Raw genomic sequence first — 24,463 nt, 5'->3', positions numbered from 1 at the left:
AGAGCCTGGGTTTGTGTGGGTGGGTGAGAATGGAAGCTTGAATATGTGGATAAGAATGGGTGCTTGAATGTGTGTATGTGTGGGTGAGAATAGTACCTTAAATGTGTATATGTATGGATGAGAATGGGAGCTTGAATATATGTGGGTGAGACTGGGAGCATGGGTTTGTGGGTGAGAATGGGAGTCTGGGTTTATGTGTGTGGGTGAGAATGGGTGCCTGGATGTGCGTCTGTGTGTGCATAAGAATATAAGCCTGGGGAGGGGTGAGAAAGTGAGAACTTGAATGTGAGCTTGTGGGGGGGTGGGGGGGGGGAGAGCATATGAGAGTGACAGCTTGAGTGTGTGAGAGGGAGTCTGTGAGAGAAAGCGTGTATGTGTGTGTGTGTGTGTGTGTGTGTGTGGAAGGGAAGAAGACAGTAATAGAAGAAAGACACTGAAAAGGAATTAGGAAATGAGCTATAAGGGAAAAAATGGGAAAAAGAGACCAGGACCAACTGATTAGAAAAATACAAAGATCAGACAACAAAGGTAAAAATATATATCTATATTTTGAGATGTTAGCAATTTAAATATAAGCAACACAACCGCTCTCTCAAAATTTATGGACAGGAAGGAGCCGTGTATAAAATCGTAATAATAAGAAGGCTAAAGTACCACAAATCACCGTGAATTATGTTTGTATCATTAAGTAAACCTCATACTTAGGTGTAGATGTGAATGCTATGCTGCATAATTTGGCATTATTTATCAGTAAAAAAACAACTAGTAGACCTGCATGCCTACAGTCCACCCATGTTAACCTTGTGCCCACCCAAAAAATCAATTCTGGCTACGCCACTGACCCGGACTCTCCCCTTTCTTTTCGGAGGCATACTTCACAGTCAAATTTTTAACTCTAGCTTACCTTCTTACTGCGTGCAGCTGTTAAATCTCCTCGTGACGGACTGTGTAGGTTGACTTGGCTTCCTTCCCCTCCACTCCTCCGGCTTTCTCCGGACTAAGCCGGACCAAGCCGGCGCGCCCCTTGTGCGCGCGCGGCTTGGCGAAGCGCCGGCGTCGACGGAGCGCCGCACTGAGTCCGATTTTATGGGCCCTCGTCCCCTTCGGATGACGTAGGGGCGGCAGGGGTGGAGCTCTGGGTCCGCGGTGGAAAGCAGCTTGTAGACTCCTCTAACAGCGCTGCCAAGTTGTAATCTCGTGTCTCCAGGCCAGGTGGTCGCCGTCTCACCAAACAGCCGCTTAAGTACTTCATTTAACCTTATTATTGTATAAAATGTTAACTACCTTAGAACTTAGGGTCTTATTCAAAAGGACCTTTTCCTGTTCCACGCCTATCAGAAATGTCTTTATTGAATAAGATTCTTTAGAATCTTACCCAAAAGTAATTTGTTTTTACCTATTTCAATATGAAGATTGTATTGAAATTCAGTGATTTTCCTTATTGATGTTTATTCATTAAGAAAAAGTAAAAACGAATATAAAACATAAAACTTCAAAGAGATGATGGGGGACTGGAGCACGCATGAGAACCGGCACACGATTCCAGAGGCGAGTGACTCTAGGTCACGGGTTCAGTCCAGGTCTGGTGGGCAGTAACCAGAAGTCGTTACCATCAGGAAGCTGTGTCACAGCTTCTGTGACTTGGTCAGAGTCTGTTTTTCAGGAGACAGGTATCCTTGCCACTGAGAATCACCAGCACAGTTTGGCATGCTCTCTCATATAGTGGCCTTTTCACAAATCGGCAAGGAGGTGTGCGGAAAGAATTCAGGTTCAGAGGCTGTGAATGCTCCTGCTGTGGTCTCTGGAAGTCTTGCTATTTGTTGGACATAAGAGAGTCCAAAGATTATACCAACAAGTAAACTGAATTGCGCTCTCACCCCTAGAGGTAGTCTATCTAATACTAATACTAATACTAATACTAATAATAATACTAATACTAATCTAATCTAATACTTCACGCATATCTCTGCTTCAACGGCAGAGAGCTATGCTGCCGCTTAACCAACTAATCAAACTTAATATTTCACTTGGAAGCAGCTCCATCACTGCTCTCTACATTAATGGTGGGGGTGAAAGGGAAATAGAACCTAAGGTTAATAAGAGCCAAGAGAAACAGATAAGTATGAGAAAGAATTGTGAAGCTTGCTGGGCAGACTGGATGGACCAATTGGTCTTCTTCTGCCGTCATTTTCTATGTTTCTATGTATCTGCAGCAGGGCTGAGGCACATAGGCAGGGTGTGTGTGTATATGTGAGGGAAGTTTACAATGCTGCTACCTGTGTTATACATGTTCTGTGATGGGGCAGTACATCATGAGAGAAAAGGTTACACCAGAGTTTCCCAACCCTCTCCTGGAAACACACCTAGCCAGTTGGGTTTTCAGGTTTGCTGCAACGAATAGGCAAAAGATAGATTTGCATACCGTGGACCTCCAATATATGCAAATCTATCTCATGTGGACTGGTTCAGTATGTCTCCAGGAGAGGGCTGGGAAGCACTGGCTTACATTGCTGCTGCCTATGGTGTGAGTGTGGCGTATTGTTCTGTGTGAGGGTGGAAAGCTGGCTCTGCTGCCTGTGCTGTGTATGTTTTGTGGTGGGGCTGTATGTTTGTGAGCAAAGCTTGTTCGGCGCTTCCCATGTTTTCATTCTGTCACAAAAGAGCAATACCACAAAATCATTTGACAAGGGAACTTTGAGAGCCTTCTCCGACCCCCAGGATATCACTGCCCCTAATGCATGATCGGGTATTTGAGGTGTCCCTCTTTGGTTGTGATGCAGGGGAAGTGCGATGTGTGAAAGTATTCGGGAAAGGGACGCGGGCTGCGTCCTCCGCTCTGGATCACACGCTGCGCCTCTGGAATCTGGTCACAGGGAAGGAGCAGTACGCTGTCCAGGAAGATCACGCGGGGCACTGCCATTGTTGCCTGCTCCATGTGGATGAGAAGAACAGCGTTGTCTATTCTGCATCGGGCTCACAGGTAGGAGAGTTTGTTACGACACTGTAATAATGAGAGCTGCAGAGCAAAAATTTTACACTTAAGGAGAAAAACCGGAGTGTTTCCTCCATGTAAATTATTCACTGAAAATACCAATTTTTTCAGTCCAAACTCATAAAAGCAAATTATAAATGATACAGCAATTTTGGATTCTTTTTTCATAAGGAGCTGCATAACACCATCTTCCCCCCTATTTCTCCTACAACACTTTATGCTAATTGCTGTTTGCTTTTGTGTAGAAACTTTTTATTGGTTTTGATGTGTTAGTGGTAAATTTTGTGGCAAACCTTTTCCTGGAAAGGTGACAGGAGAAATCTTTGTCCATCTTTAGATAATATAATAGGAAAGAAAGAGTAAGGCATAAAACAAATACCATCCCTCACTGCCTCAGAGTACATTCACTGGGGATGGGGGCAGCCTAATTGGCTACCAAACAGGAGTTGACAGTTCAAATCCTTCTTCTGAAGAGGTTAGGGCTGTTCAGCTTGGAGAAGAGACGGCTGAGGGGGGAATATGATAGAGGTCTTTAAGATCATGTGAGGTCTTGAATGAGTAGATGTGAATCGGTTATTTACACTTTCGGATAATAGAAGGACTAGGGGGCATTCCATGAAGTTAGCAAGTAGCACATTTAAGACTAATCAGAGAAAATTCTTTTTCACTCAACGCACAATAAAGCTCTGGAATTTGTTGCCAGAGGATGTGGTTAGTGCATTTATTGTAGCTGGGTTCAAAAAAGGTTTGAATAAGTTCTTGGAGGAGAAGTCCATTAACGGCTATTAATCAAGTTTACTTAGGGAATAGCCACTGCTATTAATTGCATCAGTAGCATGGGATCTTCTTAGTGTTTGGGTAATTGCCAGGTTCTTGTGGCCTGGTTTGGCCTCTTTTGGAAAGAGGATGCTGGGATTGATGGACCCTTGGTCTGAACCAGCATGGCAATTTCTTATGTTCTTATGTTCTCCCATTGACATTCACTGTGACTTTGGGCAAGTCACCTCATCTCATATTTGCATCTGCTTCAGGTTTGAGGTATATGCTGAAGAGTATTGGTGAAAGGATGAAGCCTTGAAGGATCCTACAATTCAAGATACAGGGTACCAATGTGGTGTTAGCGAAATATACCGATTGTTGCCAGTTCAACAGAAATAAGTTGAAGCAGGTTAGGAACTTGCTGCTTAGGCCAGTCTCTGCTAGTCGTGATAGCATGATATTGTGATTTATGTTATCAAAGGATACTGAGAAATCCAATAACACTAGAACTGCTGCCTGGCTTCTATCGTGATATTTCAGGAGCTCATTCAACAGGGCGATGAGGAATATCTCTGTTCCATGGCCTTTTCTGATAATGGGCAGTAGTTTTCACATTTGTCTGGATCTAGATTTGTCTTTTTTCATTAGTGGCCATACAACAGCTTTTTTTTTTTTTTTTAGCTCCGTAGGAAGTATGCCCTCAGAGACAGAGATGTTTACAATTTTGGATGCCCAGGTTTTAATCCTTTACTTGCTAGCTTTACTCACTTGGATGGGAATGGATCAAGGGTGCAAGTTGCTGGTTGTAGGGTGGCTAGAGTCTTTCCAAGATCGCCTTCAGTGAGTGGGGTAAATGAGTCCCAAATATCCTGTGTTTTTGGTGGTGTTGAGCTTATCTTGTCTTTGAATGAGAGTTGTTTTGATGGTGTCAACAGAGGTCCTTGATTTCCTTCTCAAAGTAGGAGGCAATTTTATATGCTCTTAGTTTAGAAGTCAGGTATGATTCTGTTGCGCTGGTAGTTATAATAGGCCATTTACTATTTCAAATAAACCTCAAGAAGCACATAAACACCACAATAAAAGAAGGTTTCTTCAAACTCCAAGTCCTAATAAAAATCAAACCCCTCCTACACCCACAAGACTACAGAACAACACTACAAGCTCTACTGTTCTCCAAACTAGACTACTGCAACACCATACTCCTAGGCCTACCAGCTTCCACCCTCAAACCATTTCAACTCCTACAAAACGCAGCAGCAAGATCTCTCACCAGCAGCAAAAGATCGGATCACATCACCCCAATTCTCAAAGAACTTGATGGGTTTGTGGCATATTGTGGACTCTTGCTCGAATTGGCAATGACTCCTCCCACGGGGATGGGCTCTGTGGGGAACCACAACGATTGGCTAGACTCTAGTAAGCAGACACTGAGGAGAGAAAGCTTTATTATACTGCAGTTGATGAGTAGAATCTTGCCCAAGGAATGGACAGTGCTGTAGTCCAGAGATATCACAGTGCTCAGGCAGTCTCTGTACATGATGGTCTCACCCAGATGTAGCAAAGGTCAGGTAGGCCGTGAACCTGAAGGGTGGAATGAGGAGAGCTGGAGCGTAGTGATACTCACAGAGTAGCAGTGCTGATAACTTCCTTCGGTAGTTGAATGAAGAGAGGGACCCGAGGTCCGAGGTGCAGGATACCTTGAGCAGAATAGGCCCTCGAGGAGCGAATACTTAGGAGCACCGAGGGTTCCTGAAAGAAAGCAGACAGGATCCCCGAGAAGCAGGTGTCCTTAAGGTTAGGCAGATTAACCCCAGAAGGCTAGAAGAAGAGAGAGGCCCCCGAGGAGCGGGTACCCAGAGCTTCCATAGTAGCGAGATACTCCTGAGGGCAGTGAGGAATCCAAGTGAGCAGCTTAGAAGTGGTCAGAGTAGCAAAACCGAAGTCCTTGCTAACTTTTTCAATTGGAGCAGAGTGGAGGTTTAAATACCCAGAGGTACTGACATTATGCGGTGGGGCCGCCCCCGAGGTTCCCGCCATGACGTATTCAAAAACGTAGGCAGCGTGCATGCGCGCGCCCTAGGAGGCCTCAGGAAGAAGCATGGCGGACAGGGACATCCATGCTGGCTCGGAGACACTGAGAGATTCAGCAAACAGCAGCAGAGGCAGCCATTCTTCCAATGGAGCAAGAAAAGGGTAAAAGAGAGGTGAGGCAGAGCGGTCGCAGCCGTCTGCGACCAATGGACGCAACAGTTCCCTTCTTACATCAAGGATGGCATCCACTTTATATTCGATGTCTTCTTCTGCATCAACAGGGGTAGGTTCAGGTGTCTTGGTGGAAAACTCGCTAAGGACAAGCAGTTTCAGCAGCGAAACTTGGAATGCATTGTGAATCCTCATAGCTGGAGAAAGTTTCAGACTATAGGTGAGTGAGCCCAACCATCGGAGAGTAGGAAAGGGACTGACAAAGCGTGGAGCAAATCAATCAGATGGAAGCTTAAGTCTCAGATGTTTAGTAGAAAGCCAAACTTTATCTCCAGGCTGGAATTCAGGAGCCTTGCTTCGGTGAGCATCATAGCCTTTCTTTGCTCTTTGTCCTGCTTTTTGGAGCATCTCTTTAGTCTTTCTCCAGAGCTGCTGTATATTTTTGGCAGAAGATTGAGCTGCCGGGGATGACACAGAAAGTGGACGTGATAGAGATGGTAAAGGTTGTCGTCCGTAGACCACTTCAAAAGGAGTAGATCCAGTAGATGACGCTGGATGCAAATTGATGGCAAATTCAGCCCAGGGCAACAGTTCAGCCCAGTCATTCTGTCGTGAACTGACATAGGCGTGAAGGAACTGTTTGAGAGTTCTATTCATTCTCTCAGTTTGGCCATTTGACTGAGGATGATATGCAGAGGTGAGGTCAAGTGTGATGTTGAATTTCTTACACAAGGCTTTCCAGAACTTTGCTGTAAATTGAGCTCCTCTGTCAGAAACAATATGTTTAGGCATGCCATGTAGGCAAAAGATGTGACTGATGAATAACTTAGCAAGTTCCATGGCTGATGGCAAACCAGGGAGAACCTCGAAGTGAGCCATCTTCGAAAATCGATCCACTGTAACCCAAATGGTATTGTTACCTCCGGAAAGTGGCAGGTCCACCACAAAATCTGTTGCAATATGGGTCCAGGGCTCATCCAGTGCTGGCAAGGTTTGAAGCAGGCCCCAAGGACGTCCGGGCAGAGGTTTCTGTCTGGCACAACTGGAACAGGATGTTATGCTTCGGAGTGTGAACCCTTGGTCCAGTGAAGAACGGATGTTCAGACACTGGAAGGCGAGGCCTCGTAAAGATCTTATGTGGAAACAGAAGAGGATCTGGATGCTGGCGCCTCCAGCAGGTCGTGTAGTCCAGATAGCTGGCGCCTCCAGCAGGTCGTGTAGTGTAGATGGCTGGCGCCTCCAGCAGGTCGTGTAGTTCAAATAGCTGGCGCCTCCAGCAGGTCGTGTAGTGTAGATGGCTGGCGCCTCCAGCAGGTCGTGAGTAGGAGCAAGATAAACACAGTCTAAAACCAGAGAATATGCAGGAGCACTGCAGCCGGTCCAGAAGTCGGAACCAGAGAACACCTCAGCCGGTCCAGGGATCGATAGCCAGAACACCCCTCAGCCGGTCCAGGGATCGAGAGCCAGGATATGCCAATGCCGGTCCAGGAGTCAAGAGCCAGAATACGCCAATGCCGGTCCAGGAGTCAAGAGCCAGAATACGCCAATGCCGGTCCAGGAGTCAAGAGCCAGAATACGCCAATGCCGGTCCAGGAGTCAAGAGCCAGAATACGCCAATGCCGGTCCAGGAATCAACCACAGCAGAGCAGGAACAAGTACAGGAACCACTGGGAGCCAAGAAGCCAAGGCAAGGTCTGAGATGCAGACCTTGCCTTAAATACTCTAAACCGGCAGGAGCTGACAGGAAGGAGCCACTCAATTTCCTGTAGTGGCTCCTTTAAATAAATCTTCAGCCGCGCGCGCGCGGCCCTAGAGGAACCAGCAGGGGGCGGAGTCGGGCGCGCGTTAGGAGGACTGCAGACGCCGCGGCCATGTTGGGCAGGAGACAGGAACGCCGCGGGACCACGGCAATGACGGTGGTTACCGGGAGCGGCGCAGACCACCGCCCCGGTGAGTGGACAGCCCCGGCGGCGGCTTGCTGCCGTCGGGAAGTATAACAGTACCCCCTCCCTTAGGCCGCCCCCTAGAAGGCCTGGGTTTATCCGGATGGCTATTATGAAAGTCCTTGAGAAGAGACTTGTCGAAGATGTTCGCGGCTGGCTCCCAAGAATTCTCCTCAGGTCCAAAACCTTCCCAGGCAAGAAGATACTCCCATGTACGACCTCGGTGGCGGACATCCAATACGTCGCGTACTTGATAGATAGAATCCTCTTCAGTCGCAACCACAGGAGAAACAGGCATCTTACGGGACGACCAGGTAAGGAGAACCGGTTTTAAGAGAGATACATGAAAGGAGTTGTGAATCCGAAGAGTAGAAGGTAAACGTAATTGATACGTCACAGGACCCAAGCGGCACATCACAGGGAACGGACCAATGTATCGCGGAGCCAATCTCATAGAGGGAACCTTTAAACGAATGTATTTGGTGCTCAACCACACCCTGTCACCCGGCAAAAATTGTGGAGCAGGTCGGCGATGGCGATCCGTGAATCTCTTAGCCGTACCCGCCGCCTTTTGAAGCATCCGTTGGGTCTGTGTCCAAAGCTGCTTAAGTTGGAGAGCCGTAAGCTGAGCCGCCGGGGAGGCAACCGGAACCGGAAGTGGGATAGGCGGGGCGGGTTGCCGACCATAAACGATCAGGAACGGTGATGCTCCCGTAGAGGTGCAGGAATGAAAGTTGTGGGAAAACTCCGCCCAGGGCAATAAGGCTGCCCAATCATCTTGTCGGGAGTTCACGTAAGTACGCAAAAACTGCTTAAGGGACCTGTTGGTCCTCTCCGCCTGCCCATTAGCCTGAGGGTGAAAAGCCGTGGTGAAATCGAGAGCAATATGAAACTGAGCGCAAAGACTCCGCCAGTACTTAGCAGTGAACTGGGGACCGCGGTCAGAGGCAATGTGTTGCGGAATCCCATGGAGACGAAAAATGTGGGACATAAAGAGTTGAGCCAAACGGGGAGCGGAGGGGAGGGAGGGCAATGGTATAAAATGTGCCATCTTAGAGAATCGGTCCACTACCACCCATATGACAGTATGTCCTTCCGAAGGCGGTAGTTCAACAATAAAATCCGTTGAAATGTGAGACCAAGGAGAAGTGGGCACCGGAAGTGGCTGTAACAACCCCCAAGTCCTCCCTGTAGAACCTTTATGTTGAGCGCATACAGGGCACGACTCTATGTAAGCGCGGACGTCTTTGCGCATTCCTGGCCACCAATAGTGCCTTTGTAAAAGAGTAAATGTACGTTTTTGTCCAGAATGCCCAGCTACCTTAGAGTCGTGTCCCCATTGCAATACTTTGTTGCGGAGTCTTCGAGGCACTACCGTCTTGCCGACGGGCACCGTAAAAGTAGCAGAAAGGATAATGCGGGCAGGATCGATGATAGTCTGTATAGGCTCTATGATATCTTCGCTGACGAAAGATCGGGACAATGCGTCGGCTTTAATGTTTTTATTAGCAGGTCGATAGCGAATCTCAAAATCAAAGCGAGTAAAAAAAAGTGCCCAGCGGGCCTGGCGTGGGTTCAAACGTTGGGCTTGTTGTAAGTAGATTAAGTTTTTATGATCTGTAAAAATGGTAATCGTATGTTGGGCCCCCTCCAACCACTGACGCCATTCTTCCAAGGCGAGCTTAATGGCTAGCAGCTCCCGATCACCAATCGAGTAATTGCGTTCTGCAGAAGAGAATTTCTTGGAAAAAAAAGAGCAAGGATGGGACGTACCAGAAGCATTCCTTTGACTTAATACAGCGCCAACTCCAATAGTGGAAGCATCGACTTCAACTATAAAGGGTCGTCTAGGATCTGGGTGATGCAGACAAGGTTGTCGCAGAAAAGATTCCTTAAGAGTTTGAAATGCTTCTACGGCCTCTCCTGGCCATGACTTAGTATTGGCTCCTTTGCGAGTAAGTGCCGTCAGGGGAGCGGCAAGCTTGGAAAAGTCCTTGATAAAACTGCGGTAGTAATTAGCGAATCCGAGGAATCTCTGAAGTGCACGTAGACCCGTGGGTTGAGGCCAGTTCTGGATGGATTTTAACTTAACAGGGTCCATCTGAAACCCCTGTTTGGAGATAATGTACCCCAGAAAAGGTAATGATTCAGTCTCAAAAACACACTTCTCCAATTTAGCACATAGATGATTGTCTCGTAGACATTGCAAAATCTGCAAAACATGTTGGCGATGTGTTTGAAGATCCTTAGAAAAAATTAATATATCGTCTAAGTAAACCACCACACAAATATAAAGCAGATCCCTGAAGATTTCGTTAATAAAATGTTGGAAGACGGCTGGAGCATTGGTTAATCCGAACGGCATGACTAAATATTCGTAGTGTCCGTCTCTAGTGTTAAAAGCCGTCTTCCACTCGTCCCCCTCATGAATCCGCACTAGATTATACGCTCCACGTAGGTCAAGTTTAGAAAAAATTCGGGCTCCTTGTAAACGATCAAATAATTCTGCAATAAGGGGTAACTGGTATCGATCCTTGATAGTTATATCGTTGAGTCCCCTAAAATCAATACAAGGTCGTAGGGTACCATCCTTCTTTTTGACAAAAAAAAATCCAGCTCCCGCCGGGGAGGTAGATCTTCGAATGAAGCCTTTCTGTAAATTGTCTTGTATGTATTCGGACATGGCCACAGTCTCTGAAGCGGATAAAGGATATGTTCTTCCTCGCGGAGGTGTAGAACCTGGAATCAGGTTAATGGTGCAATCGAACTCCCGGTGTGGAGGTAAGATGTCCGCGGCCTCTTTGGAAAATACATCTGCAAATTGTTTATATTGGGGGGGTAATCCCCCTAGGCCAGAGGTGCAAAGCAAGTTTCGAGATTGAGGAGTTTGATTAAAACATACTCCCGAACAATTGGGTCCCCACTTCGTGAGTCTTAATAGTGTCCAGTCAATTTGAGGATTGTGACGTTGAAGCCACGGAATGCCAAGAACCACCGGGTGAATGGCTTTTTGAAGTACATAGAAGGTAATCCGTTCAGAGTGGTTAGGTGCAATATGACAGTCCAGAAGCTCAGTCTGATGAGTAATGGTCCCAGGTAATGGATCCCCATGGATGGAGGAAACGACTAATGGTGTGGGACAGGGTCGAGTAGGAATCTGTAATTGTTCAACTATTTCTTGCAGAATAAATTCCCCTCCGGCACCGGAGTCCACAAGGGCCAAGGTGGTGAATTCTTGTTCATTGATCAAGAGCGTAACCGGTATCGTGAGTGGAGGAGCTGGAGATGTCAAACCTAGGGTTACTCCCCCCATGGACCCTAGGTTCTGAAGTTTCCCGGACGGATAGGACAGCTAGCGATACGATGGCCAGAACCAGCACAATACAAACAAAGTCCCTCTCTGCGCCGTCTCTGCCGTTCAGCAGGTGACAAAGGACCTCTGCCAAGTTGCATAGGTTCCTCGGTGGTTGTCTCAGTGGTGGACCCTTCGCGGTTGTTCACAGGAGAGGATGATGAGGCCGGAAAATTAGTCAGGCGTCGTCTACCTCCTGGATTCTCCCGAGCTCTTTCTTGAAGTCGTCGGTCAATCCTGCTGGCTAATTCGATCATGGAGTTTAAGGAGGTAGGAAGCTCCCGCGCGGCTAATTCATCCTTAATTTTGCTAGACAGTCCCTCCAGGTAAATTGTTCGGAGGGTAGATTCTTCCCACCGAAGTTCCATAGCCAGAGTCCGAAATTCAATATTGTAATCCATGAGAGATCGACCTCCCTGCCTGAGGTGCAGAAGAGTAGATCCCGCGGCTGCTTTTTTCCCAGGTTCTTCAAACGCTGATCTAAACAACTCCAGAAAACGGGGCAAGTCCTGTAATACGGGATCAGAGTGTTGCCATAAAGCCGACCCCCAGGCGAGTGCTTTGCCATCCAACAAGGACAGTATATAAGTAGTTCTGGTCATATCATCCGGAAAAAGCGCAGACTGTAGGCAAAAATGCATGTTGCATTGGTCCAGAAATCCTAGACATAGACGCGGATCTCCTGCATACCGCGGTGGAACAGGTAATGGGACGACTGGTCGGGAAGGATTTTGTGGACTTGGCGGAGCAGGTGTGGCCACAGAACTGCCTGCAGGTGGGTTAGAGTGCGTTGCCACCACCGCATCTAACCGGGCGCTAAGCCGTTCAATGGATGCGGCCATGGATTCTAGCATGTTCTGCTGTTCCACAAGTCTCTGTGCTAGACCAGGAATCGCTCGTATTGCTGAAGCCTCTGCCGGGTCCATGGCCTTGGCTTACTGTTATGCTTCGGAGTGTGAACCCTTGGTCCAGTGAAGAACGGATGTTCAGACACTGGAAGGCGAGGCCTCGTAAAGATCTTATGTGGAAACAGAAGAGGATCTGGATGCTGGCGCCTCCAGCAGGTCGTGTAGTCCAGATAGCTGGCGCCTCCAGCAGGTCGTGTAGTGTAGATGGCTGGCGCCTCCAGCAGGTCGTGTAGTTCAAATAGCTGGCGCCTCCAGCAGGTCGTGTAGTGTAGATGGCTGGCGCCTCCAGCAGGTCGTGAGTAGGAGCAAGATAAACACAGTCTAAAACCAGAGAATATGCAGGAGCACTGCAGCCGGTCCAGAAGTCGGAACCAGAGAACACCTCAGCCGGTCCAGGGATCGATAGCCAGAACACCCCTCAGCCGGTCCAGGGATCGAGAGCCAGGATATGCCAATGCCGGTCCAGGAGTCAAGAGCCAGAATACGCCAATGCCGGTCCAGGAGTCAAGAGCCAGAATACGCCAATGCCGGTCCAGGAGTCAAGAGCCAGAATACGCCAATGCCGGTCCAGGAATCAACCACAGCAGAGCAGGAACAAGTACAGGAACCACTGGGAGCCAAGAAGCCAAGGCAAGGTCTGAGATGCAGACCTTGCCTTAAATACCCTAAACCGGCAGGAGCTGACAGGAAGGAGCCACTCAATTTCCTGTAGTGGCTCCTTTAAATAAATCTTCAGCCGCGCGCGCGCGGCCCTAGAGGAACCAGCAGGGGGCGGAGTCGGGCGCGCGTTAGGAGGACTGCAGACGCCGCGGCCATGTTGGGCAGGAGACAGGAACGCCGCGGGACCACGGCAATGACGGTGGTTACCGGGAGCGGCGCAGACCACCGCCCCGGTGAGTGGACAGCCCCGGCGGCGGCTTGCTGCCGTCGGGAAGTATAACACAGGAGGCTACGTAAGCTAGTGTCTTCTTTCATGGTAGACCACCAGTAGTACTTTTGTAGCTTGGCCAGTGTTCGCCGTTGACCAGGGTGTCCGACCAGTTTCGAATCATGAGCCAATCTTAGCAATTTCTTTCTTAGATTGCAGGGTACAATGGTCTTGCCCGGGGGCACCGGATGTATAGCTGTGAGAACCACTCTCTTTGGGTCAAAGATATGCTGGGGTTCATCAGGTAGGTCCTCTGAAAGGAAAAAGCGAGATAATGCGTCTGCTCTGACATTCTTGTCACCAGGGCGATATTTCAGCAAAAAGTCAAATCTGTTGAAGAACAAGGACCACCTCGCCTGTCTATGGTTGAGGTGTTGAGCGTGATAGAGGTACTCCAGATTTTTGTGATCAGTGTAAACAGTAATCTGATGTTGTGCACCCTCAAGCCAGGGGCGCCATTCTTCAAATGCCATTTTTATTGCCAGCAGTTCTTTATCCCCAATGCCGTAGTTCTTCTCCGCTGGCGAGAAGCATTGGGAAAAGAATGAACAGGGGTGCAAGATTTTTGAATCACCGGTCTGGCTTAGCACGGCCCCTACATCTACATCAGAGGCATCGACTTCCACAATGAAGGGTCAAGTAGGGTCCGGATGGCGGAGACATGGTTTGAAAGGCATCTTTTAACTTCTGGAACGCAGTCACAACTTCCATAGACCAAGTAGCAGTGTTGGCTCCTTTCTTAGTCATTGCTGTTAAAGGAACAGTCAATGAAGATTAATTTTTAATAAAGGTCCGGTAGTAATTGGTAAATCCCAAAAATTGTTTTAGAGCTTTTAGGCCCATGGGTTGTGGCCATTTTTTAATACTCTCAAGCTTCGGAGGGTCCATTTGGAAACCATTGTTTGAGACAATGTAACCTAAGAAGGGCACGGATTCTTTATGAAATTCACATTTAGACAATTTGGCATACAAGTGGTTCTCGCAAAGTCTCTGCAGAACTCTTTTGACATCTTCCTGATGGGATTGCAGGTCCTGAGAAAATATCAAGATGTCGTCTAAGTAGACAACGACACATTGGTAGAGTAAATCATGCAGAATATCGTTCATCATGTTTTGGAAGACAACCGGGGCATTGCACAAGCCAAAGGGCATCACGGAGAACCAGAACAGAGTTAGTGATGACAAGGCGAGGAACAGAGCCAGAATCTGGAGACAAGGTCAGGCAGGCAAAAGTCAAGATTCAGAGGTGAGTGCGAGGAATGGTCAGCAAAGCAGGAGTCAGGTACCAGAGGTCAGACGAGGTCAAAGGCAGACTGAAGTCTTGAGGCAGGCGGCAGGCAGACAGACAGGTCAGGAACAAGCTGAGGTCTTTGAGGCAGGCAGGCAGGTCAAGAGCAAGCTGAGGTCAGTACCAGTAAGACAGTCAGAGGGTACTACCTGGGTAGATAGACAGACGAACACAGGAACTAGGATGCAGGAACAAGTCAGGAATGGAACTGGAACAGAAGGGTCCTGGAACGAGACTAGGAACAGGTACAAGTGCAGAGGTTATCTTAGAACAATCCGACCTGATTGCCAAGGCAAGGAAGCAGAGACAGGAACTTCCTTATAATGAGGGATCAATCAGGGCGTGCTGCGAAGCTAGGACCCGCCCTTGGCCCTACATGAGTCCTGGTAGTCCGTGTGTGCATGTGCGTATGGGCGTGGCTAACATGGCCGAGGACGCCGAGCCTCGGCGTGAGGCCTGGTGCGCAGTGGAAGGCCCGGTGACCGCCGCCGCGGGATGCCAGAGCCTGGCAGGACTGGCAACTTCCGTGAGGGAGGTCGTCCCGGGACCCGCTGTGGAACCATGAAGGTGAACAGGCCCACACGCGGGATGGCTGCGGGCGGGGCGTGCAACAGTATGTCCCTAGAGGGGCTGCCCATAAATGTCATCACACTATTTTGGCATGAAATCAACCCTCCCCTCGCGTCACACTTAGTTACAAATCTCCAAACCCCCTCGTCACTAAAGTGGTACCACCCTTCCCCCCATCGGAACATGATGTCATTAATGGATGGCCCCAGAGCTGAAGGTGGTATGATCTTATTGAAATTGATTACATATATAGAGCTACATTGATAGGCCTTCAAGTATATGTATTATGTATACATAAGCAAATAGTGCTGATGTATGAAAGTGAGCACGAATGGTCCTTAAGCTTGGACAATCATTCTGATAAACAGAGGAAATGACTGAAAATGCATATAAAAGGAAAGAAGTTACAGAATTAGCAAAACAAGAGAAAAAAGCTCTTTAAAGAATTAGACCATCAAACAATAAAAGATAACCAGTAGCAGCATATTTCAGAAATCTCTCATGGCTCAAAATTTGACACAGCAGTGGTTAATGAGAGGTGAACTCAAATCTATAAATGAGAAATTGATAATTGTAGAACATGATAGTGGACTATAGCCAAGATGGCTCATAGCCAGCATAGAAAGGAATGGTAAAATGGAGAAATGCAGATTATGTGGAACAGAACTGGAAATGGTTACACATTTCATCGCTGAATGTGACATGCTGATGTCAGAAGGCCTGTATACAGAAAGACATGGCTTATTCATTGAAAACTGTGTAAACATTATAACATCGATGTACCAAAACAACACTTTGAGCACAACCCTAACAGAAAAGAAGAGACTAGATGTGATCACTGCCAGGAAGATCGATGCTAGAAAACCGTATATTTTAATGAAGGAGAAAAACACAAGAACGGCATTATTGATAGAGGTGCCAATATTCTGAGAATTGTGTAGAGAAAGCAATGATCCTTAAGTACAAAGAGATGCAATCAAAGACCAAGAAAATGTGGCAGAAAGATACAAAAATAGTCACAATTGTATTGAGTCCCACTGGCCTGATTAAGAAGAATTTCCAAGCACACATTGATATGTTATCAATAAAAAATTACACCCTCTGAACTCCAGAAGGAGGCTGTCTTTGGTACAATGGGACTATTAAGAAAGGCATTAACATTTAATTTGAGAAACTGAGATCATTCTCAACATACCCTGTCTTACAAATGAGGTTCATTCCTGACAAGGTATGAGCAAAATAAACCCATTTATGCATACTATTTATTTATTTAAAAGAATTTATATACCACTTTATAAAATTAGTTTTTGTCAAAGTGGTTTACATTGGAAAGAGTAATAAAATAAAAAGAATAAAATAAAATTATAAAGAAAGGGTAATAAATAAATAAAATTAAAAGTACATAAAATTAATTAATAGCTGGAACAAATTCTAGCTAGAAATAAACAAATATTTACTAAAGTAAATAAAAATAAAACTGTTGCCATGGAACTTGCTATTAATATGGAAGGGAGGGGGGAAGGAGAGGAAAGGTAGAGAAGTGACAAAGTAAGACCGAAAACTAGGGAACAAATGGGAAAAAAGGGGGGGGGAAATGAAATGAAAAAGAATGATAGTGGCTGTAAATGAGGTGGTGGAGAAGACTTTATGTTTGTTCTGGAGTAAGTGTTTTAAATGCTAATTGAAAAAGATACTACCCTGGAAAGAGTGGTAGCACAAACAACAATGAAAAAATCTCTCATTTGGGTGGGAAAAATATTTGAATGTTATGTTGGTGGTGAGGATGGAGACCCAGTCTGAACATTTAAATGGTTTCTCTTGTAGTAAGAATGGAAACATACTTAAATGCTCTTAGAATAAGAGCAGCAAATTCCATTATATTTGGCTCAACTCAGTTGCCAAAGTTGGTCAATCAGTCAGCATTTAGGGCAGTCCTTTATTTTGAATGAATAAAACCATTGATTTTTCTTTTCAGTCCTGCAAATCATTCGTTCCAATGCATTTCCATGGTGTTTCATGATATATCTCACCAGATCCTTCTCAAAATATAAAGTAATATTTGAAAGGTTGCAAAAAGCTCTGTTTATCTCTTTTCTCTTTTATTGCCAGATTAATGTCTGGACCCTGGACACTCTGGAACTTGTTTTTCAAGTGTCTGGCAGTCTTCCAGATCACAGGACCTGTACAGCAGTATTTGTCCCTCGGCAGGTGATTCTTACTGTTTCAGAAGGAGGAATCCTGAACCTTTACAACAGCACCAATGGGGAGCTTCAGGGCAGACACCAGCTGCCTGTACTGCATGACGAGGCCCCAGCATGTAGCACTATGATTCACAAGTATGGGAAGATGGTTGTGGGATTCAGTAATGGCACACTTTCTATGGTAAGGAATGGAGTGAGGAATTGGGGACAGTCATGGCTTGCAAAAAATGTTGAATTGCAGATAGTCAGAGGGCTGTTGGTGTGTCATTTCTGTGCATTTAATCCTTTGTTATTTTAGAGGACAGGAGTTGACCCTCTGCAAGTATGGATAGTTGCTGGCACTTAAGGCTAGATTCAAACTTTGGGCAAATATAGGGCAAAATATGTATGTTTTGTTTGCCCAGTTTTAATACAGCTCATCTTGTGTCCAGATCAGAAAGGAGGGAAAATCCACAGAAAAAAAAAAACTTGCAAAAAAACCCCAAACTATTGTGAAAAGCACTGTTGGAGGGACTTTTATCCCAAGAAAGATAAATAAAGGAAAAGATTCTTCTGTGCTTTGTGCAAGAGATTTTGCTTGTCTGAGTATTTTTCACTTAATTTGTTCAGTTCCAAATGCTCAGGAAATGAAATCTCTTGTCAGAGATGCACTGTTTCAAAAACAGGAGCAGTAAAATGGCACCTAGACTCTAAGGGTAGTATTCAGTAGGACGATTAATAGACAAGTTATCCCGCTAAAGTTATCCCAATAACCTGAGCCATATACTCAGCAGGATAAACGTCACGCTGAATATTTATTTATTTATTTACAAAAAAATTTTTGCCTGCACCCCCCAGTGTTCGGGGTGGGTTACAAAGAACCTAAACAGTGAGCTGACATACAATAAAATAATAAAACAACATGTAGCTGGATAACTTAAAAACCTAAGTTATTATGTGGGTGACGTTCCGAAGCAGGTTTAAAATTATCTGGCTTAAGATCCAAAATGGCTGCTAACTAGAAGGAAGTGTGAACGGAGAGCTCCTCAGTTGTTCTGAATTTCCTAAGAAAAAGATGCCCCACACGAAGAGGAAGGGGAAAGTCAGGACGGAGACCCCAACTAACCTGACTCCTACACCTTCTCGGATGGTTATCGAGGGGTTCTTCACACTGAGAAACGTTAGAACCCTGGCAGAGGAGTCCGCTGTTGGCGTCGGGGTGGAGCCAATACCGACGCCATCGGACCTGCACATCTCACTAAGCCCCGGGGCTCCTGTGAAGCAAGAGCCGCCCCGAGTTGCGTAGTCCCTGGTATCAGGAGAGGCCGAATGCCCGGAGAGGTCAGAGGTGCTCAACCACATCGGGTAGATTACCAGAGAAGGAAGTGCACGACCTAAGGTCAGTGACCCGCTGATGCGAGGAAGCAGTGGCAACGGAGAAGGGAACTGTGTGGAGCCGCTGACCTCCACACCTGAAAGGCACTCTGGCATGGTTTCGGCCTCTGTTTTGAGGCAGGAACGAAGCCAGCAAGGTGCAGGGAGTGAACTGGCTAGTTCGAGAGAGGATCAAGCAACTGGAATAACTTTAGAAAATGTTTGGTCAGTGCTGATGGAGTTAAAAACCTCAATTGTGAACTTAAATTTAACATTGTCTGAAATTCAAAATCGTATAGTTCAGATTGATCCAGTAATATCAGCACATACTAAGAAATTGGAGGATTTGGATTCTCGTGTCTCCCAAATGCAAAAAATTCAAACTGGATTAATCCAGGGTGAACAGATGCATGCTAGAAAGATTGAGAACATGGAAAATGAGGGAAGATATAATAACTTAAGAGTATTAAATTTCCCAAAGGTTAAGCTCATCTCTCCCTTTGAGCAATTTAAAAAATATATGATTGAAAACCTTCAATTATCTTTGGAAACTTTACCAACAATACTCAACATCTTTTTTTTGATATCTGGAAAAAAAAGGGATAATGACCAGCAAATTAAAGATCTACAGAACATGACTAATCTTACAGAATTTTTGGAAACAACAATGGAGGAACAGGTTGAATACCTTGGGACTCTATGCATAAGATTTGCTTTGGCTTCAGACAGAGATAAAATATTGAAGCTATCCCTTCGAAATAGAGAGAAATCCTATTTAGGACAAAAGATCTGGGTATTTCCGGATATATCTAGAGCTACACAATTGAGAAGAAAAAACTTCCTTCAAATGACCCAGGAGGTGAAAGATCTTGGAGCGCAGATAACAATCTATTTTCCAAGCAAATGTGTAGTTAAATATAGTAATGAAAGATATGTATTTCTTGATCCACCCGAATTACGTCAATTTCTTGATGCACGATTACCTAAATGATAATGTTATCTGGTCATGGAATATGGTGATAGAACATTTTAACCTTCTAAATGCCTTATGATTACCACTGTTTTGAAACTTGGATCTCCCAATTATTGCCTTATAACGGGAGTATTTCCTTTATTTAGAATTTATTGACTAGGGAGTTCTTCTTCTTATGATTGATGGATGTTAAATGGTATTTTGAACTAGCCAATAATTTGATATGTGTTACTGAATGTAACGGTTACCCATTCAATGACAAGCTGCAATTGCTGTCTGTTTTGTTTGAAAATACATAAATAAAAAAAAACTAAAATCAAATAAAATTATCAGGCTAACTTAGGCCTGGATTTTCCATTCTCGCACAGAATGGTGAATCCAGCGGTAACAGGGGGTGGGGGGGAGGGAAGGGGGGGCCTGCGAAAGCCGGCAGCCATCGCACCTCTGCAGTGTTATCGCTGCCTGCTTTCACACCCAATAGCGCCACCGTGAAAGGTGGTGCTATTGGGTGCGCTACTGGCGATGATAACGGTGCTTACCTTATCGCCGCCAGTGAAGATACCGCCGCGTCCGTCTCCTTGCCGCCCCTGGCAAGCTATTGCATGCGAAAAGGGACTTTTCACATGCGATAGGCTTAGAAAATGACCCCCTTAGCTGGTTACTGTTGAAAATTGGCTAAGTTAGACAGATAACTTTGCCACTCCCCGGAATGCCTCTTTTTTATCCAGCTAAATTACAACCGGATAATCACTTTTCCGTCTATAATTTAGCCATATAAGTGCCTGAATATCTTTAAACTTGCCATTTAGATGGATAACCTGTGAGTTCACCCTCTGTCCCCCTCATCCCATCCCATCATGCTGATTCCCCTTCCTCCCGTCCCTGTACCAATCACCAAGATTTCTTTTCCCCAACCTACCCTGGAGAAAAAAACTATATAAATTATCCAAAATAAGATTTGCATTATTTCATATGCAAATGTTTGCAAACAGCGGTGGATTCCTGATGAAGACCGGCCCAGGGATTTGCCGCCCAGGAGATATCACGTGGTCTGCCGAGCGCAGCTCTGTCACGGCCGCGCTTGGCAGACCACGTGGCTAGCACGACTGGCCCACCGGGGGATGCCCGATCCCCCGATAGGCCAATCCGCCCCTGTTTGCAAATATGCCACAGAACCGCCATAAACTTTTCTAACTCTCGCCACAGAATCTACCCCGTTGCCACAGAAAATCAGGGGCTGTGATTGTAATGGCTCTGACATGTACCTGCTGTTCCAGTATTCCTCCTGATGCTACGTCTTTTTACCCATACACTAGTATTGTTTCCTCACCCAGATATCTTCCAATGGGAACGTCTCTTTGGAAAAGATGCCCTACAGTGTCAAATTTGTGGCAGTCTCTGAAGATGAATGTCTCTTTGTTGCAGGTACGGTCCACATTTAAACAACAACATCCAAGCTTTAAAAAAAGCAAGATTTCTAAAATTTGGAATCAGTTATGTTGGCGATCGCTCTTTGTTTACAATGGGCCGGATTTTAAAACCTAAGAGATAGATCTTAAATAAGTATGCGCGCACGTACTTTTGTTCTTGCAACCGGCGAGAACAAAAGTACGCCGGATTTTATAAGATACACGCGTAGCTGCGCGTATCTTATAAAATCCGGGGTCGGCGCGCGCAAGACTGCGCAAAATCGGCAGCCTGTGTGCGCCGAGCCGCACAGCCTGCCTCCGTTCCCTCCGCGTCCCCCCACCTTCCCCTCCCTTCCCCTATCTACCCCACCTCCCAGCCCTACCTAAATCCCCCCCTACCTTTGTTGTGCAAAGCCGCAGTGCCGGGGGACTCGGGACCACCCTCCCGGCCCACCCCTGACCCCGGACACACCCCCGAACACGCCCCCTCCTGCCCCTTTTACGAAGCCCCGGGACTTAGGTGCATCCCGGGGCTTTGCGCGCACCGGCGGCCTATGCAAAATAGGCCGCCGGCGCGCGCAGGGCTTTTAAAATCTAGCCCAAAGCGCGCGGGGTACATTTGTGCGCACTACCCGGCGCGCACAAATGTATGCCCAATTTCATAACATGCATGCGCAGCTGTGCACATGTTATAAAATCAGGGGTCGGCGCACGCAAGGAGGTGCACACTAATGCACCTTGCGCGTGCCGAGCCCTCGGGGAGACCAGCTGGTTTTCCCCGTTCCCTCCGAGGCCGCTCTGAAATCAGAGCGACCTCGGAGGGAACTTTCCTTCCCCCCCCCCCTTCCCCTCCCTTCCCCTACCTGTCCCGCCCCCCAACCCAATAAAAAAAACCCCCAGTACCAGCGGCAGTGGAGAGGACTCCGGCCACGCCCCCTACCTGTCTCTCCTACCACACCCCCTATCTGCCCTGGGGCTTTATGCATGTCGCCGGGCCTTTTGAAAATAGGCCCGGCACATATAACCCCCCCCTACTCTCGTAAATCCACCTGCATTTATGCACGTAAGTTTTTAAAATCTGCCCCAATTTATGGGCATCCTCCTGGCCATCGTTTATGAATCTTCATCCAAGATATCTTGAAAGATCAATTTGTTTGTATGACGGGAGGACAGGAGTTTTTTTTGTTGTTGTATTTCTAGATCATCTTTCCAATATTTTAAACTTTATCATTACTAGTATTTTTTTATTATGTGATATATTGCACAGAAAAAAACTGAACTGGTGAAGTAATCAAAGATGCCCGACAGTTTGAAGAAACAGTTCCATAAAGTGAGTGGGAAGACAGGCAAAGAATCACAAATCCAAAATGCTAATCTCCAAAGTGCATGACACATCAGGGAAAAAGTTGAAAGAGAACAAACAAAAAATACTTTCATAGAGCTGCACAGTTTTTGTACACTCTTGCATTCATTCAATTGTGTTATGACACTAACGTGTAAATATTTTAAATGTGATAACTGTTTCTTGGAGTTGTAATGCTCTTGGTTGTCAGAATATTTCTCTAAAACTAATAAAAAAAACTTTGAATATAAAAGTGACTGTGTAATTACAAATGTCCCTATAGATTGAGAGAGATATTTTTTCAAAACAGGTGAACTTGGTACATGTATTGCATTTTTGGATGGCTTTTCCTTTGGTGTGAAACAGACTGCATATCTCACCGTAAAAAAACTGACATGGGGAGAGCAATTCTGAAAAGACTTTACCAGGGTAAACTCATCCGCTGAGAACTTCCCTTTCTCTCTATGGGTAAAAGTACCTGTGCCGTGAAGGCCTGCGTGGGACCTTTTACCTGAGCTGCAATGCAAGTGGGGTTGTGTGCAGAGCTGGCAGATGACACTAGGGGATTTTGTTTCATTTCTTTTTTATTTATTTGATTTATATTTTGCTTTTCGGTATTTCAAAGCGGATTACCATCAGGTACTGTAAGGATTTCCCTATCTTTAGAGGGCTTTCCCTATCTTTAGAGCTCCATGCATGATTTTTTGGTGCAGCCTTTGCATCTGCTCTGGCATTGAGCCACTAGCCCTTACTTTTCAAGGGAAACTCCACGGGTGGGCCTGCCAGCAGTGCAGCCAATTTAAAAACTGCCCCATTCACAGGCAGCAGAGCGCAAACTAGAAAAATCTGAATTTAAGATCATCTCGTTTCAGGCTTTGGAAAGTACGTACGAATATTCCAATCAGAATCAAATGCACTGAGGAAGCACCTTGCCATGGACTTAGAACATGATGATGTGGTGGAAACAGCTCTGATCTGCGCTAGTAAGGACATCATTATTACAGGGTCCCAGGATGAAACTATCCGGGTAAGAAAGAGTCTGACAGAACCCGCCTTCTTGTACAGACCTCTGCCTTATCACTTTTGGGTTTGTTAATGTTCTTATCATAGAATTGCTATTATATGGGATCTAGTCCTCGTTGCCAGAGAAGAGAGATAAAGTTGTAGAATATGCTTCCAAAGGAAGTTGACCTGGTTGCATCTATTATTATTACTCTAACCCCAACTCAGGTGGTTCAGTATAAGACATGGGCTCACATTTGATACAAGGGCTAAATCTTAGTCCAAAATGTTCTCTTCTTTTTTTTTTTTTTAATTCTTATTTATTATCAGGTGAAACAAAACATGGAACAGATACACCAATAAACACAAAAAAATGTCATGATGTAACAGAGAAGATACATGATCATGAAAGCCATATTGCCTCCCACCCAAGCTTTCAAAAGTATACACCCCCCCCCATTCACCCTCACACTCCTCCACCGATCCTCCACTCATCCACACACAACCCTATAACCCCCATCAGCCGCCATACAATCCTTTAGTTGAGGCTACCTACAACCCCCATCTTATACCAAATGTTCTCTTCTTATGCCCTAAGTAGTGGATTCTCCACAGGGGAGCAGAGGTTACCGTCCAAGACCTGGGCGCTTTGTATGTCTGTCTCCAAGTGCAGAAGAATCAGAAGGACACATGAATGATGCTCCAGCATGCAGTCTTTATTAAAGCACTGGTTCAGTTTGGATAATCTGACACATAATGCACTCCCTCCTTGATGAATCCATAGTCCATAAATAAATACTTCAAAGATCAACTTTGGGGTCCTTTCTTCTATTACTCGCCCCAGCTATTTGCTCTTGAAATTAGGGACTCTCAGGATGCTATACACAGATATACTCTCTCCTATTTAGAGTTCCCTGTTTGGTACCTGAATTTTCCTGATGCTGTGATGGATCCTTTTGTTAGGATTCATGTGTTTTGTGGACCCTTGGCCCAAGGTGAGGGTTGATACCACCTGTGGGGAGGAGCCTCACAGGTCCTCCCGTCGGGAGGCAAGGTAAGCTGCAGCAGGAGATACAGTAGCATGGTAGAGAGACAGAGCATCTTGCATCACAGCCACATGATCGCAGGAGCTTGTAGAGAGGATACTGTGAGGTATCCCGAGGAGTGGGGCAAGAGACACAGTTCGGAGGGAACCCACAGTATTCAGGTAGAACTGGAGATGCACATACCAGAGCAGGAAC

General features: G+C 46.1%; 1 protein-coding gene across 1 annotated transcript in view; it reads left to right on the top strand.

Moving 5' to 3' along the window:
* Positions 1 to 24,463, top strand: part of NWD1 (NACHT and WD repeat domain containing 1) — a 122,942-nt gene that overhangs the window by 77,109 nt on the left and 21,370 nt on the right. The window contains exons 12-15 of the mRNA XM_029614195.1: positions 2,781 to 2,980; positions 17,052 to 17,324; positions 20,804 to 20,894; positions 23,093 to 23,247. Coding sequence (XP_029470055.1) covers positions 2,781 to 2,980; positions 17,052 to 17,324; positions 20,804 to 20,894; positions 23,093 to 23,247 — 719 coding nt within the window. The remainder of the gene's footprint in view (positions 1 to 2,780; positions 2,981 to 17,051; positions 17,325 to 20,803; positions 20,895 to 23,092; positions 23,248 to 24,463) is intronic.

The sequence above is a fragment of the Rhinatrema bivittatum genome, chromosome 8 (assembly GCF_901001135.1).
Source record: "Rhinatrema bivittatum chromosome 8, aRhiBiv1.1, whole genome shotgun sequence".
NCBI lineage: Eukaryota > Metazoa > Chordata > Amphibia > Gymnophiona > Rhinatrematidae > Rhinatrema > Rhinatrema bivittatum.
Note: the sequence above shows the minus strand (reverse complement) of the source record. Positions and strands in the feature narration are given on the sequence as shown.